This window comes from Myotis davidii, unplaced genomic scaffold (genome assembly GCF_000327345.1).
Source record: "Myotis davidii unplaced genomic scaffold, ASM32734v1 scaffold1051, whole genome shotgun sequence".
NCBI classification, from domain to species: Eukaryota; Metazoa; Chordata; class Mammalia; order Chiroptera; family Vespertilionidae; genus Myotis; species Myotis davidii.
The window spans coordinates 201,804-219,319 of NW_006282264.1; the positions used below are offsets into that span (position 1 = coordinate 201,804).

Sequence of the window (17,516 nt, forward strand, 5' to 3'; positions counted from 1 at the left end):
CTCCTTTTTTTTTTTTTTTTTTTATTCTGGGCCAGCTTTAGCTCTGGCTCCAGCTCTGAGGCCTCTGCTGCTGAAAGCAAGTATCTGGTTTGTTTCGGTTCTATAATCAAAACACTGTATCAACTCCAGCTCTGAGATCCCGGTGGGCTGAAAGCAGGTTTCTGGGGTTTTGTTTAGCTTCTATATTTGTAACAATGTTTCAAACTGCAAGCTCAGAGGCCAGCAAGGCAGGCGAGGAACGTTGGAGTCCTCCGTCACTGAAGCAAGCAAGCCTCATGTTAGCTTCAAGCTGCCTGGCTGCCGGCCGCCATCTTGGCTGGCAGTTAATTTGCATATCACCCTGATTAGCCAATGGGAAGGGTAGCGGATGCACGCTAATTACCATGTTTCTCTTTTATTAGATAGAAGGACTATACGCCCGGTGTATAAATTCGTGCATGGGTGGGATCTATTGAAGGTTGACCGGCCGGCCCCACCCCTGATCAGGGTGGGGGGCGATCAGGGGCAGGGTTGACTGGCCCCGCACCCCAGTCAAACTTCCAGTTGAGGGGACAATTTGTATATTAGCCTTTTATTATATAGGAAGGATGGGGCACCAAGTTATTCTTAAATTGTTGGGGAAGGGGAAAGGAGAAGAAAATAAAGCAAAAGTGGAAAGACATCTGGAAATTCTTTATACTATTCTTGCAACTTTTCTGTAAATCTAAAATTATATCAAAATAATAAAAAAGAAAAAATAGATTTACTATTTAACTAATAACTATGCTATTTGTAACTATTTGTAGAGTGACTAAGCCAGAATTTTTAAATTTGTATTCACTTGGTTTTCATTAGGAAAAAATTAACTGTTAATTGAAGCAATTTTCTCTACTAAATCAGATTTGGGGATTATTAACATAGAAAATAAAAATTAAAAGAGAAGCAATGTTTATTAGAATGAAGATAAAGTAAGTAGCAAGTCCTTACAGTCCATGTGCACAGTCTCCTTTCCAGGTAAGACTGGAAGACTCAAGTTTATAAGTGGCAGACTCAGCACAGAACGCTTATATTGGAGACAAGAAAGATCTAGCTAACTGTTTAGTTATTTAAGCCTAAGCTTGATACCCAGTATGGTAACTAAATTCTTAGCACTGAACTAAAGTTAAGGTACCTTGTGAACCATGTGAAAGGATATAAAGGGATGATGGCTTAGTTAACAAAGGCAAGTGCTAACTAATGGTCCCATTTCTCAGTTAGTTTGCCTCCTGTAGGCAAGAGCCAAACATATTTATCATGAAAAAATACTTTTCTAGTTTGTTGGAACCGGTGTTGAAAATATTGTAACATGCAACATCATTCTAAATCCTAAAACCAGTATAGGTATTAAATTAGAAATGTTATACCTTTCTTTCCTTGTTGGAGTACACTCATCTTTTTCCTTCTTGTCTTTGGATCGAGATTCCAATTTTTCTTTATCTTTCTTATCTCTTTCTCGTTCTCTTTCTAATTCTTTCTCTTTCTCCTGTGTATTTAATTTTTAAAGAAAGAATATTTTGTTATGAAAATATATCAATCTGGGTTAATTTCATTTATATAACAATATGTTCTCTTCTACTTAACTAATTTTCAAATCACTAATAACATTTAAAAAAAATACCTCCTCTTCCAGAAAAGCTAGCCATTTCTTCTACTCAACCTGTATAACAACAGTAATACCAGTGACAGCAGCTAAGTATTTACTGTGTGCTTACCGTAGGCCAGGTAATTAGTAAACAACCCTCACACACCATTTCATGTATTTCTTCCAAACACCCAAAGTAGTACTTTTATCCCAGTTCTAGAGATGAAAGCTGAGACGCAGAAAGGTTAAGTTCCATGCCCCTGGTCACACAGTTTAAGTCAGGATCTGAGCCCAAGCTCTGGAGCTAAGGTTCGTAACTACCACCTGCAGAATGTTGTCCCCTACAAGCTAACAATGCACTGACCCTGACATCTCTCAGATGACAATAAAATAGCAGTGACACTAACTGCACAGCAAGTTATTTAATCAAAAGAGAGCCTTACCAAAGCAATAAGCTGAAAAGGAGAAATAGCTATTCACAAAAACCGTCCATCAGAAAATCTCACTGGTGAGAGACAAGTACCAACTGTATTGGAAATTTTAATTCCTAATTTATGAAAGTAAAAACTATGTGAGTATACAGTTATATTAAACCAGAAAAACTATATCCTTATCCTCAGATGCTGTAATTGCCACTTCTCACTTGAAATTATAATTTCTATTGATTATATAATTAACCCTTTGCGGTCGTTTGTCTACTCTCAGCCACCAAAGCTTTTTTACCGTCCCGGTCGTATGTCTGCTCTCAACCACCACAGCAAGGAACCGTACGATTCTTAACTCTATTCATTCATGTATCAGTTCATAATTTCTCTGAAAGCTCTTAAGTGTCTAAGCGACCTTGTCACAAACTAAAACACTGCCCCAACAAATCAGAGATATCGAAACTCAATATAACAAACGCAGACGTTCCACACTCGCCATGCAAAACACCGTGGCGAGTGATAGCGTTTGTAGTGATTCTACTAGTAGTGAAGTAGTTCCAAAAAAGAATTAGTAAATCTTGTTTATCCTTCATAATCTTGCATATTATGTATCATTGCTCTTTCAATGGAAATTAATTCCGACCAGTACGACACCCATGTCCAAATTTAATACGACCGCAAAGGGTTAAAGGAGTAGCTATAGACAATGAACCCACAAAGCCAACTCAGATCTTCATTAGTAGGAATTTAACTGCCCTATGATTTCTGTGCATCAAGAAAGCTATCTGATAGCTGACAAAAAGCCTGTACCAGATGTGGGCAAACATTTCCTATAAAGAGCCAGAAAATATTAAGTATCTTCTACTTTGTAGGCCACACAAAAACTGTCAAAAGTATTCAACTCTGCCACCGGAGAATGGCTGTGAGCCATGTTTATTTACAAAAATGAGGTGATGGCTAGCTACAGTCTGCCAACCCATTGTGCGCACCTTCAAGAAACACACCCTCCTCCCCAAATGCAATCTGGAATGCAGGAGACTAAAACATACATGTCTTACTACCTTCAGGACCTGTAAGCATTCCAAGGTAGGAGTCTTCGACGAAGATCAAACACCTGCCACCATCTCCAAAGGGATTCGTGTGGTACAGATACATAACATCTTTTTTTAAATCTAAATTATCTTTATTCAAAATATATCATATAGAGTACAAATTTTAAAAGTGAGGCTGATGGTCTGTAAAATATAGTTTCCTCATGCATAATTTATTGAAATCAAACTATAGTTGAAATATTTTAATTCAATAATAAAGTGTAATAGTTGCTATTATCTAACTCAAAATCCTGCAAAATTGGGACTATAGCCCAGTTTCACAGAGAAAAAGCAGCACCAAAGTTGTTTTTCCATCCTACTGCACCCATCACTAGTTCTATACCATCTGTAGTGATTGTAATCTCCCTTCCAGCTTTTTCCTATTTCTCTTTCTATATAACCTATAATAATATAAGTATAATATGCTAATTAGACTGGTCATCCTTCCGGACTAAGCTGGGGCTGCGAGGGAAGCCTGGATCCTGGGTGCCTGCCGGCAGCTGGAGGGAAGCCAGTGCCAGCAGCCAGGGGAAGGAAGGCCTACTCTTGCACGAATTTCATGCATTGGGCCTCTAGTCTTTTTTATGAGTCAAGACATAGTAGTCCCAATAAAATCCCTGGGTTCTCCCAACAATTATCATGTGGGTCTCCTTGTCCTAAAATTCTGTGTACCCCTACATATTTTTTAATGTACAAGAATATCAGGTCTCTCGAAAGTTTAGAGTTCACTGATGAGGTAGTCTACCACTTGCTGTCTCTCCTTGAAAACAATGGAAAAGGAGTCCTACATGAACTTTCTAAACCCTAACTCCATCTTTTTGTCTCTATGCCACTTCTCATGGTTTCTGGTAACTCATTGTCACAAATACCCTTTCTATAGGGTCTTCCAGTTTTGAAATCATACTCTTACCAGGATTTTCTTGTTTCTTGTTTATCTACAATAAAATATTATGCTATAACCCTAACCCTTTTACAAGTTGAAATAATTGTAAAACATGAAATTTCAAATGTTCCTAGTTGACTACCAGTATCCAGCATGTATACATCAAAGGATGCAATTTGAAATAATTTTCCTTAATATACCAATATTCTAGGGAGTCAAAACAAATAATTTTGGAAAAATGCATGTTATTGAATATTCTTATTCCTTACTCGTTGAAGAAGTTTATCTCTGTAGTGTTCTACTTGCTCCTGAAAGCTCTGGCCTGGTTTTTTAGGCCTTTTTCCAGATTCCAATTCATCCTGAAACTTCATAACTTTGAGCTGTGAAATAAGACAAAATTTTTTCATCACTATAGTTTCTCAAGTACTCCTTGATGAACATGGATACATGGAACAGGTTGACAGCTGTCAGGGGGAAGGGGGGCGCAGGGAGTCTGGATGAAAGAAAGTGAAGTGATAAGTAACCCCCCCACCCCCAATATATATATAACACACAGACACAGACAACAGTGTAGTGATGGCCAAGGGAAAAGGGAACTGTGGTGGAGGTGGGCAAAGAGGGGAAAATGGGGATAGAAAGAGACTTTGCTTGGGGCAATGGGGCGCACAATTCTGTGTGTAAATGATGTTTTATTGAGTTGTACACTTGAAATCTGTACTCCAATAAATTCAATTAAAAAATATTTTCTTTGAAACAAGTGTATTAAAAGGAAAAACATAAATACAGCAAAGTAGCATGTGTCAGACAAGCCCAACTATGCAGAGCTCTCCGCACAACCGTATAAGATGACTCAAAAACCTAAATGTGGTTCATGCCCTTAAGAACTTATCTCAACACAATGATAATGAAGTTGGTATCTGGTTCACCAAAGAATTACATTTTAAAATTAGAATTTGGTTCACAATGCAAATCCCCAAATGTTACATCTATTCCAATATTCCATTGGGTCAGTTAGGCGGAGTTCAGCAAGGCTGTTAAAATGGGCACATGCAGCTTGAAAAGGGCAACTGTGAGTGTATTCACAGAAATCCATCACCTTGCGCCCCTAAAAACTCTACGAGAGTGTAACTGAACACATCCCAGGAAAAATAAATCAACCTAACTCTGAAATCTCGCTTCTAAACTTACAATAACACCATATGAGACTGTGTAAAGTAGACAAAATGCTTTCTCTGTTAACTTTTTGGCTTGGTGACATTTGAGAATGAAGTGGACAAGAACTAAAACCAGCCCAACAGTGAGTAGGTGGAGAAACAGAAATAAGGTAATGAATTATCAGTAAAAGGAATAGCACTGACAGAGTATGAATTAAAAAATAAATACTGTTAAATGAATGGACAGAGTATTAATATTCACTCATGTATACTTTTTTGTTTGTTTCTTTAAGAGAGAAAAGGAGAGTGAGAAACATCAGTGTGAGAGTGAAACATTGATTGGCTGCCTCCTGCATATCCCCTACCAGGGTGGAGCTTGCAACTGGAGTATGTGCCCAGGGAAGGAATCGAACTGGCAACCTTTTGGTGCACATGATGACTCCTAAACAACTGAGCCGCAATGGCCAGGGCCACTCATGTACACTTTTGAGATTCTGACTACTACACTATTTACTGGGCATGTTTCAAAACCTTGTGGCAAGGAACAGGAAGGAAGGTTCCCATTATAGAACTCTTCCCTGACATATTTGAATACCTTTGATAATAAATAGGAGAGGAATAGAGGGAGGGAAGATTCTGCTGGAGACAGTTTGGACTCTCCCGTAAGTTTTTCTCCTTATTGTGAGGCCCCACTTAATGTCTACTGTCTCTCCATCACTAAAGGATGCAGACACTTAAAGTTAGCATACTGTAATAAATGTACACATAACTTGAACATGCCAAAAAGTATCTCACTTTTCTGAGTTATATTCTATGTACACTCAAAATGTAATGGCTTTCATAATGTCAGATGTAATCTATTCACTAGAATATCTTGAGAAGATCTCCTATGTGCCAGGCACTGGAGAGACATGGTTCTTTGCCCTCAATGGAAATCACAGTCTAGGGGGGAATACAGAAATTAAGCAAGCAATCAAGAAAAAACCCCATAAAACATAATCACTAACCATAACAGATAAATAGGGGGATGTAAGAAAATCCAGGTAAGAAAAAGGATACAGGGGGAGAAGGGATGCTTGAACAAAGGACTGAAGGAAGTCAGCTAAGGCAGAGAGGGAACAGGATGTACCAAGGTGTGATGCCAAGAGGAAACCTAGTTCAATAGAAAAATTGAGAGGTCAGTGCAGTTTTAAATTTCAATGCAATACCAACCTCAATTTCACGAAGTTTGGCTCGTTTTTCCTCACTCATTTCAGAGTACTTAGAGAACTTGGACTCGGTCATCTCTTCTTTGATTGGATTAGAATATAAATGATGTTCTTCAGATTTGGAACTTTGAGTATCTTCTTCATCTTCACTTTCTTCTTCTTGACTTTGGAAATAAGCAGAATACATTGTATGTCAAGGCAGCAAACAAAAATTACATTTAACAGTCTGGCTTAAACTGCTTTACAGTTTAAATAACGCTAACAAAATATAAGAGGAAAATTCATCACAAAAACATTTTTTAAAAAATATTTGATCAAATAATATAGATAATTTTATAAAACTGTTTCCTGCACAGAAAAAGTTGTGGCTTAAACATAACCATATTTTCAAAAATTCTGCTTATGTTAATGTTATGTGTGCCTTTCATTCTGCACCAAACTTTCCCTGCAGCAGTTAAATGAAATCACAGTTCACAGTGACTTCCACCAGCTTAATGTTTAAAAAGCCAAGTGTTTACCTTCAGCAGAACCTATAAACGAGAAGAAAACGTCAGTTTGAGGCACACAGATTTGCTATGAAACAATCAATGCAGCATGTAGAGAAATTATTTGATTAGCATATAACTCTTGGAATAAAGAAAGCATGTGTAAATTTTAAATACTGGCACACTAATGATACTGAAAGTTGGGCTGGTTCTATGTCAGATAAGAAGAAAATGAAAAATTAAGTGACTAGCATGGGTAGGGATACGAAGAAGAAATTTTTCCTGTCCATCCTGCTGGCTGCCATCTAGTGGAAACAGACAGGCAGGCAACCATGTGTATCATTACTACCACAGGATTAACAAAATGTTCTTCAAGCACACAAAAAAATGAAGGGGCTTAAGAAAAAGTTGTGTTCTGCATCGTGTTTTAATTGGTTATGACTTTAGCTCTTAAATTATCAATTCTAGGTTCAGATCTTATCACAACTTCATCCTGCTCTTTAAAGAAATAGAAACTCAGGACTCTAAACCCATACAGAATTCATTACAAATGAAGTTATATTACTATTTGGAACTTTTATCCAAAGCATTTGTGATACTATATATTTTTTAAATCACATTTCTGCCACAAATGCAATTACTAGTTTAAAAAAGCAGCTCCTTAGTAAAAAGGTGTTTTGGATTCAGCCACTAGAGAGCAGTAGTGAGACATGGGAAAATTTTAAGGCTCAAATTTGTATGGGAAAAACTTCCGTGCTTTGTACTTTCATAAAATTATTTTTCTTGTCATGATTTACTTAGAGCTCCTAGAAAAATAAAAAATATAAATATTTTCAGTAACCCATGCCTTACTGTATGAGCATGATTACTCTCAACACTACAATGCATTTCCATTCCAAACATTAACACAAATATCAAATATATGCAAAAAAATTAACACCTTTATAAATAAAACCCATTAAACAATATCTGAGCTCTGCAATGGCTTTTCTACCCTTTCTTTACCCTAAATTAAATAATCATTCTATGGGTACACGGACTCATTCTACAGCAGTGATTCCACAACGTTGAAAGATGTTATTAATGGGATTATAGATTTAAAAAGTTAGGAAAACTACTGTTCCCAATTCCTATACTACTAAACAGTCTCAGATAGGTATTTCCACAAACCACATCTCCATTTTTAAATACTCTGTGATAACAATTGCTGACTTGTTCTGATCACACTGATATTTATGAAAAAACACTACTGTTGCCATGTTTTCCTCATCATATCAAATTGTTTCCACAAATGGCTCTAGCTGGTTTGGCTCAGTGGATAGAGCATCAATCAGCCTGCGGTCTGAAGGGGTCTGGGTTTGATTCCGGTCAAGGGCACATGCGCGGGTTGCAGGCTCGATCCCCAGTAGGGGGCGTGCAGGAGGCAGCCAATAAATGATTCTCTCTCATCATTGATGTTTCTCTCCCCTCTCCCTTCCTCTCTGAAATCAATAAAAATTAAAAAAAAAATTGTTTCCACAAATGCAAATCAATCACGTTTCCTTAACAATCTAAATGCTACTAATACCCACTTATTGAATCCATTCAAATGCTCAAATTGTGCTGGGACACAAAGGTAAAATTGTTCACTCGTCCATTTGAGAGCAATAAAAAACCAAAGGTTAAAAAATTGGAAATTTCTTCTTTGTGTTCTTGAGGCCCTATCTTTTCTATTTAAAAAGTTAACTTCCGGTGCAATTACTTTAAAAAAGGTGTCAAGTGCTATGGAAAAGCTACTAATATTAACTTGCAGAATTGGGAGCAGGGATTCCTATAGTTACATTTGGTGTCAAATGCAAAAACAATTTTGGAGTGATGAACAATAAGCAAAACTCAAAATTACAATTTCTTCATGCATTAAGGAATATTTTTTCCTTTTAATCTTAGTTCTTCTGAGGTTTTTACATTTAAATAACATAATAGAGTATGTATTTTTCCAGCAATGTACAATCCAAAAGAAACATAACCTTCCTATTCACATTTTAATAATAATTTTCTGTGAAGCCAAAACAAAGAAATAAATGCGGGTGACCATTTAGTAACTACAAAATGAGAATGTAATACCTAGGACAGAAAAATAAACTCAAAAGCAAAGTGAAACCAGATGCAGCAAGACCAGAAATCTAAGGCTCCTCATTCACTGGAAAAACAATGGATAACTAAAATTGACCCCCATAACAAGGTTTTTAACAGTGAAGTTTCCCTCTTTACTATTATTTCAAGTATTTTTTAATGAAAAAGGGAGCACATATGCAATAAGAAACAGAGTATTTTAAAAACTTAAATCGTTAGATTCTTACTTTTGATTTTCTTCTTCTTCTGATTCTTCATGCTGGTCAAATAACTCCCATTTAGAAGTTGTTACAGCTGGATGGAAGGGAAAAAATGATCTAATTCCAAGATAAGTTAGCATTTTTGCAGAAGCTTAGTAGAAGCCCAGTTGCAGAACTGAAATTTTATATTACAGGTTATCTACATTTATGTATTCATTCTTTGTCCATTTATATGCTAAAATCTATGTCTTTCCTCCTCACACATACACTATACTTTTATTCAAATTCATGAAGTGACAAATAATGTTATCCTTATTTCTGTGCTAGATGATAAGATTTATTCATTAGAACCTACAAGTATTAACAATTACAGATTATAAGCAGTAGGATACATATGGAAGGCAGATCTAACTAAGTCAAGCATTATGGGAGTGTCAAAGCTTGGTTTCTCTGAAACTGACTTCTACCGTATTTGCCAGCGTATAAGACGATTTTTTGGCCCTGAAAAATATGCCTCCAAGTGGGGGGTCGTCTTATACGCCAGGTACACTTCAGATAGACTGCCCATAGTGCTTGCCCCGTGCCATAGTGGCCTCCCGATGCCCGCCCACTTCATTCCACATACCGTTCAGGCATCAGCAGCGCTGCTGGGTGTATGCTCGGCTGTTATGCGATTTTGCTGTTATGCGATTTTACCACACTCGCAAAATCGCACACAGCCGACCATACACCCAGTATGATAGCGCAAAATCACGAATCGCGATACCATACTGGGTGTATGGTTGGCTGTGTGCGATTTTGCGAGTGTGGTAAATTCGGGTTACCGTATATTTCTTTACATATGCATTGAAGATTCGCGATTTTGCGCTATCATGGTGCCTGTTAGAATGTTGAAGAGCTCGCACTTGCGCACTAGTGAGGTCCCAGGGAGATGCTGATGCAAGGGTGGACCAGACTGCTATAGTGACAGGGCGGGCAAACAGGGAGCAGGGACCAATCAAATCAGGCTTTGTATACAGCCACATCTATGGTACCAGTCTATAGAGTGTGTTTTCTTTAGTGAATTACCGGTATGTTTACCGGTAATAAACTTGCACTGTTTTATGTATATGTTTGATTACATACAGCCTTGTGACAGTTTTCCTGCATGTCATAAGCATTTGAATATAAATTAAAATGTTAAAATCAAATCTGATATTGTTTTATCTTTTATTTGGTGTGTGGAAGGTGTGCGGAAGAGGGGGTAGTCTTATACGGCGAGTATATAACAAACTCTGTATTTTGAGTGGAAATGTTAGGGGGTCGTCTTATACGCCTGCAAATACGGTTAAGTAGATTTCCACACAGATACAGCCTCCCATCTACATTTTCTACTGAAATGCCTTAACCCAGTGGTCGGCAAACTGCGGCCCCTTCAGTATGGCTCTTCCACAAAATACCACGTGTGGACGTGCATGTACAGTGCGACTGAAACTTCGTGGCCACACTCAAGGGGCCAAAGAGCCGCATGTGGCTCACGAGCCGCAGTTTGCCAACCACTGCCTTAACCTGAAAGGGTTTTAGTGATTTCTTTAATTACTCTCAAGGCATAAAAACGGAAAGATCTAAAGGAATTATAACAGGCCCACAATGAAAACTTAGCCACTAGACATAAATCTGATAACACTGGGTCTTAAGGTTGAAATATTGTAAAACATAAAAACATACTCACATACACCAATGATTGATTTTAAGAACTGAATTTTCTATATTTGTTTTTTTACTCACCCTGTGCTTCCAATTCAGATTCATCTACAGCTTCCCATTTTGATGGAGCAACTTTAAATATAGGCTCATTCTTCTTTGAGTCTTCAGTGGCATCCACTACTGAGGAAACATAAGCCATTAACCCTGACTTCTAGGGGATGACCTAAATTAAAGAATTTGTGGGTATTCACTGTATCAGCCATTTTCAACCAGTGTGCTGGAAGAATTTTTAAGACACGCAATACCTGACCTCTTTTCTCTTAGACTGCCAAATTAAAAAACAACAGATAACACAATAATAGCTGTCCAATGTGAATGAATCAAAATTATACCTTTTTTGTCAGATTGGCATAAAATGGTATTTTTTGGTGTGTTGCATGCAGAATTTTAGTAATTATAGTTTATGTATGCGACATGAGATGAAAAGGTTGAAAAATCACTGCAATGTAATAAAAATAAGGCCACACATGGACTAATAATTCTAGTGTTAAAAACAAGGATTATGTCCCGGCTAGTTTTGCTCAGTGGATAGAGCATCAGCCCACGGACTGAAGGGTCTCAGGGTCTCAGGGTCCCAGGTTTGATTCTGACCATGGTCACACATACAGCGGTTGCAGGCTTGATCCCAGCCCTGTGTGGGGTGTGTGTGGGAGGCAACCAATCAATGTGTCTCTCTCACATCAATGTTTCCCTCTTTCTGTCTCTCCCCCTCCCTTCCACGGTCTCTAAAATATCAAATGGAAAAATATCCTCAGGTGAGGATTAACAACAAAAAAAAATAAATAAATAAAACAAGGATTATTTGTAATAATCCTACACAATTCTCTGCATCTGAGAAAAAATTTTTAAATAGCATATAAATCAACTCAGAACATGTAGGTTATTTTTATTTCAAGCAAATGGAGAAGGAAATAAAAGAATCTTTAATACCTTTACTTAAATTACCATTTAAACCACAGATTTCATGTATCATGCAATATCTTAACATAATTCAAATGTAATGGAGATTGCACAGAATTCTTATTTCCAAAACTGATTTTTGGCAGATAAGAAAAGAGCCTATTTGTTAGGAAGACTAGTAATTAAAACAGAACTGATAACACCAGGCACCTGGGATTATGAATACAATTGAGCACAAGATTTTACCTTTAGTTTCCTGACAATTAAGACAAAAAGAGCCCGACTGGCTCAGTGGTTGAGCGTCAACCTGTAAACCAGGTCACTGTTCAATTCTCGGTCAGGACACATGCCTGGATTACAGGTTCGATCCAAAGAGGGGATTGTGCAGGAGGCAGCCAACCAATGATTCTCTCTCATCATTGATGTTTCTATCTCTCTTCCTCTCCCTTCCTCTCTGAAATCAATAAAAATATAATTAAAAAAATATAAGACAAAAAAAAGAAGCTTGTTAATATAATGGCTAACTGTCCCAACAAAAAAATGTGACCAGAATGAAAATCTGTTCTTCACACAGTCAATTGTATTACTTGTATTTGAATTTGGAAAAGGCAGAAATAAAAAATTAAAAAGTCAATGGCTGACATCTTATTCCCTTTTTCCATATCAGCTTGTGTGGACATTCAGAGTTTTGGAATCAAACTTGGATATTAACAGATTTAGATTTAATCAGTCTGAAGTCTGCACTTACAAGGCACTCCATCAAGATCATCATCAAAACTCTTTATAGGGACTCCATCAAGATCATCAATGGGTGTAGCATCAATAGGAATTCCATCCACATCTTCCAAAGGTGCACCATCAAGCTCTTCTTCAATAGGAGCACCATCAAGGTCATCTGGTACATCCTATGGAAACACATATGACAGTAACATTTTCTTTAACTTACTTAAGTCATATTGCTAAAGATGAATTCGCAGTATAGAATAAACCAACTAACTGGATACCCACATTCCCAGGTCCAAAGTGAGGACAAGAATATACAGGGTGGAACAAAAGTAGGTTTACAGTTGTTTGTATGGAAAATAATATAATCCTACATAGTAAAAACCTAATATGCAAGTCGACCGAATCGAGGAACGACTGGTAATTATGAAGTGCACTGACCACCAGGGGGCAGACAATCAATGCAGAAGCTGCCCCCAGCCCACAAGTCAGCCAAGGCAGGTGCTAGTAAGGGGGAGCCCCGATCACCCCACCCGTCACCCCGCAGAGGGAGGCGACAGGTGCCAGGGGGCGGGGACGGCAAGCAGGTGGCGCCAGGCCAGCTAAGGCGGGTGCTAGCGGGGGCCCTCAAATTGTCCTGCCAGTCACCCCACAGACTGGCCCTCATTGCCGGCCAGGCCTAGAGACCCTACCCGTGCAGGAATTTCATGCACCAGGCTTTTAGTACTTAATAAGTAGTAATACAAGAATAAACTGTGTTTTGAGTACTCACAACTATAAACCTACTTTGCCCCATCTTGTATTTTATACCCTGGCCAGTGTGCTCAGTGGTAGTGTCGGCCTTAGCACCCAAGGGTCTCGGGTTTTGATTTCGAGTCAGAAGCACATAGCTGAGCTGCAGGTTCAATCCCCACCCCAGTTGGGGCTCATGAGGGAGGCAACCAATTGATGTTTCTCTCTCACACCCTTCTCTCCCTCCCTCCCTCCCTTCCACTCCCTAAAAATCAATGGGAAGATATGCTTTATCATCCAGTCTGACAAAGAAACAGTAGTCATTCATTCATACATTATTTATCAAATATTAACAAGTGTTTACTGATGCCAGGTACCATGTGAGGCACTGAGTATATAATGATGAGCGAAAAACAAGCTTGGTCCCTTGGTCTCTTCTGTCATAGAGCTTAGAATTTGGGGGGAGGGGAGAGCCAGGCAACCAGATAATCACAACAATCTTACCCTATATAATAAAACACTAATATGCAAATCAACCGAACAGCAGAATGACCAGTTGCTATGACGTGCACTGACCACCAGAGGGCAGACGCTCAACGCAGGAGCTGCCCCCTGGTGGTCAGTACGCTCCCACAGGGGGAGTGCTGCTCAGCCAGAAGCTAGGTTCACCGCTGGCAAGCGCAGTGGCGGTGGCAGGAGCCTCTCCCACCTCCGCGTAAGTGCTAAGGAAGTCTAAGGGAGGTTCAACTGCCGGCTAAGGCCCGCTCCCCAGGGAGTGGGCCTTAGCCGGCAGTCGAACATCACCCAAGGGTTCCCGGACTTTGAGAGGACGCAGGCCGGGCTGAGGGACTCCCACTGAGTGTACGAATTTCATGCACAGGGCCTCTAGTATACACATAACTGCAACTAAGATGAATGCTAAAACAAGGAGGTATATCATACTATTAGAGTACATAATAAGTAGGTTTCACCTAAAGAGGTCAGAGAAGATTCTGACATTATGCTTAAACTGAGGTCTGAAGAGCTCAGGTAAAATAAAAAAGATGTTCCAGAAAGAGCTATAGTAGGAGGAAACAATGTACATTGAAGAAAAATAAAAACAAATTGAAACAAGGACCATGTGGTTGGAGTATGGATGCCAATTAGGAGTATCTTATAAGGAAGAAAGTGAAAACATGATAGCTGGATTAGAATTATAAGCATGAAGGATTCAAGAACTACTGAGGAGGTAAAAAGCAACAGAATGGTGATGAATAGAATCCACTATCATTGTGGTACATCTTTTCATGTACATACTTATTTACATAGGAGGCCCAATGCACAAAATCTGTGCAGGGGGGTGAGGGAGGCATGGGCCAGGGGAGGGCCCTCAGCCCAGCCTGCACCCTCTTGCAATCTGGGAACCCTCACTCCTAACTGCTCGCCTGCTTGCTCTTTACCGGTTGGCTCGCCATTCCTTATCACTGCCACAGAGGTGGGAGGCTCCCACCACTGCTGCTGCACTCACCAGCCATGAGCCCAGTTTCTGGCTGAGCGGAGCTCCAGCTGTGGGAGTATACTGACCACCAGGGGGCAGCTCCTGCATTGAGTGTCTGCCCCCTGGTGGTCAATGTGCTTCATAGCGACCAGTTGTTCCGACAGTATTTCTGCCGTTTGGTTGATTTGCATATTAGGGTTTAATTACATAGGATCTTTAGTCTAACAAAATAAAATCCTGCTACATATATTCTCAATTACTTGCTTCTTTCTACTGGTATACAGTTAATCTTTTCATGTCATCAAATAAGAAAACAGTCACGGATTTTCACATAAGGACACAAAACAGAGAATTCCTGTTACAAATAATCTCAACTAGTGAGTTCTATTAATTACAGCAACAAAATCTACTATTTAGTGCCAAAAAGTAAATATTTTCATTAAGAAATTTTATATCTATAACATATCACACCTCCACAGCATCCCCAGAAATAAATTTTAAAATAATCAGACAAGGCCCTGGCTGGGTAGCTCAGCTGGTTAGAGTATCGCCCTTATACACCAAAGTTGCAGGTTTGATCCCATCATGGCACATACAGGAATCAACCAATAAATGTATAAATTAGTGGACCAATAAATCAAGGTTTCTAATGTTTCTCTGTCTCTCTTTCCTTTCCTCTATTTCTCTCTGAAATCAATATACAAAAATCATTAAATATAATAATCAGACAAATACACTGAGTACCTACCTCTGTTTCCTTTTCTTCAATAATATTTACAAGTCCTAAGAAAATATTTTGCAATTTGATCAAAAATGGTTCTGGATAAATTGCCCAATCTTCCCATGCTCTGAAGCAGGTCATTACCCGTTGCTAAAGAAATAGGAAAACATAAGTTATTCATGACAACGTCTCAAACTTCATCTCATGAAAATAAATATCACAATTTGTTGAATTTTTCACTAAGTCAACATTCTTTTTAAAATTTATAGAAAATAACTATCATTGCCATGTTTTTAAATAAATCAATGTCACCTTCCAATTAAAAATAATGAAAAAGAAGCACTATTTGCTCTTGATCACCTAAGATCAATGTCCCATACATATCACTAGTGCAGTGACGGCGAACCTTTTGAGCTCGGCGTGTCAGCATTTTGAAAACCCTAACTTAACTCTGGTGCCGTGTCACATATAGAATTTTTTTGATATTTGCAACCACAGTACAACAAAGATTTATATTTTTGATATTTATTTTATATATTTAAATGCCATTTTAACAAAGAAAAATCAACCAAAAAAATGAGTTCGCGTGTCACCTTTGATACGCGTGTCATAGGTTCACCATCACTACACTAGTGGTACACATGAGGCCACATTCTGGGAAACATTATCTTAGGAACTTACGAAAGCTGGATATCAAGGTATGAAGATATGACCCAAATTCCTTTATGAGCCAATGAAGTACTTTCTAATTCTGGCTAATACTTTTTTTCTACCTCATCCCTAAACCTCTCTATATAAACTCTGACTTACGGTCATTTAAGGTGAAAATATTTTAAGTGCTGTTGTTTTGTTTGAATCCCCTAAATGGTGTTGTCATTGGGCATCTTTCCAAGTTAAAAAATTTCCTTAAAAGAGTCTTCTTCCAATGAAAATATATCTATTTATTCAATTATAAGGTATTTTGTTTAGCTTTTCTTAACAACGGCTTACAGCTTAAGAGGTTATAAAAAATTAGTAATGCATATAATTGTAAACATGAATAATTAAAATGTGTGTTTCTAATCCAGACAAATTATAAAAGTTTAACAACAGGAATATGGTTCTAAGAAATGTATTGTTAAGTGATTTCATCGTGCAAACATCAGAGAGTGCACCTACAACACCTATATGGTACAGCTACTACACTCCTAGGCTGTATGGTATAGCCTATTGCTCCTGGACTACAAACCTGTGCAGCACGTTACTGTAAAAAACATGAGATTAAATCAAGCACAAGAGAACAATATTCAAGAGATTTATGAGGCTGTTGCCAGGTAACACGACATACTATTTTACAGCAAACTTTGTAAAGTGCCCTGGCTGGTGTGTCTCAGTGATGAGAGCATCAGTCCACACACCAAAGGGTCAGGGGTTCGATGCCCAGTCAGGAGCACATACCTGGGTTACAGGTTTGACCCAGGTCCCTGGTTGGGACGAGTGTGGGAGGCAACCAATTGATGTGTCTCTCCTACATAGACATTCCTCTCTCCCTCTCTCTCTCTCTCCCTCTCCCACCCCTTCCTTCCCTTCCACTCTCTAAAAATCAATGGAAAAATATACTAGGGTGAGGATTTAACGCCCCTCAAAATACAAGATTGATAAAAGTTAAGTATATACATAAATGAGTATGTCATTTATTATCATTATCAAGTATTATTTATGACTATACATAATAGTATATAACATACTTTTATGTGACTGATAGCACAGTAAGTTTGTTTACACCAGCCAGCAATATTACAAAGATGTGAGAAGATGCTGCACTAGTCATTATGATATCACTAGGCTAGGAGTTTTTCAGTTCCACTCTAATCTTATGGCAGCAACACCATATTGTTAAAAATTATTATTTTTGTTAATCCTCACCTGAGGATATTTTTCCATTGATTTTTTAGAGAGCGGAAGGGAGGCAGGCAGAGACAAACACTGATGTGAGAGAGACACATCAATTGGTTGCCTTTGCACATGCCCCGACCAGGACTGGGGCGATTGAGCCTGCAACCCAGGTACATGCCCTTGA

The 17,516-nt window shown here is 38.5% G+C and overlaps 1 protein-coding gene across 6 annotated transcripts in view; it reads right to left on the minus strand.

The window, feature by feature from the left end:
• The window catches only part of U2SURP (U2 snRNP-associated SURP domain containing), a 79,765-nt gene that overhangs the window by 4,643 nt on the left and 57,606 nt on the right, over window positions 1-17,516 (minus strand). For 4 of the 6 annotated variants that reach the window (XM_015558103.1, XM_015557964.1, XM_015557935.1 and 1 more), the window contains 7 exons: window positions 15,485-15,607; window positions 12,553-12,709; window positions 10,926-11,024; window positions 9,186-9,252; window positions 6,366-6,525; window positions 4,269-4,379; window positions 1,383-1,501 (listed from right to left, as the gene is read on the minus strand). In XM_015558103.1, coding sequence (XP_015413589.1) covers window positions 1,383-1,501; window positions 4,269-4,379; window positions 6,366-6,525; window positions 9,186-9,252; window positions 10,926-11,024; window positions 12,553-12,709; window positions 15,485-15,607 — 836 coding nt within the window. The remainder of the gene's footprint in view (window positions 1-1,382; window positions 1,502-4,268; window positions 4,380-6,365; window positions 6,526-9,185; window positions 9,253-10,925; window positions 11,025-12,552; window positions 12,710-15,484; window positions 15,608-17,516) is intronic. The other 2 variants (XM_006752802.2, XM_006752801.2) reach the window with 1 other exon arrangement.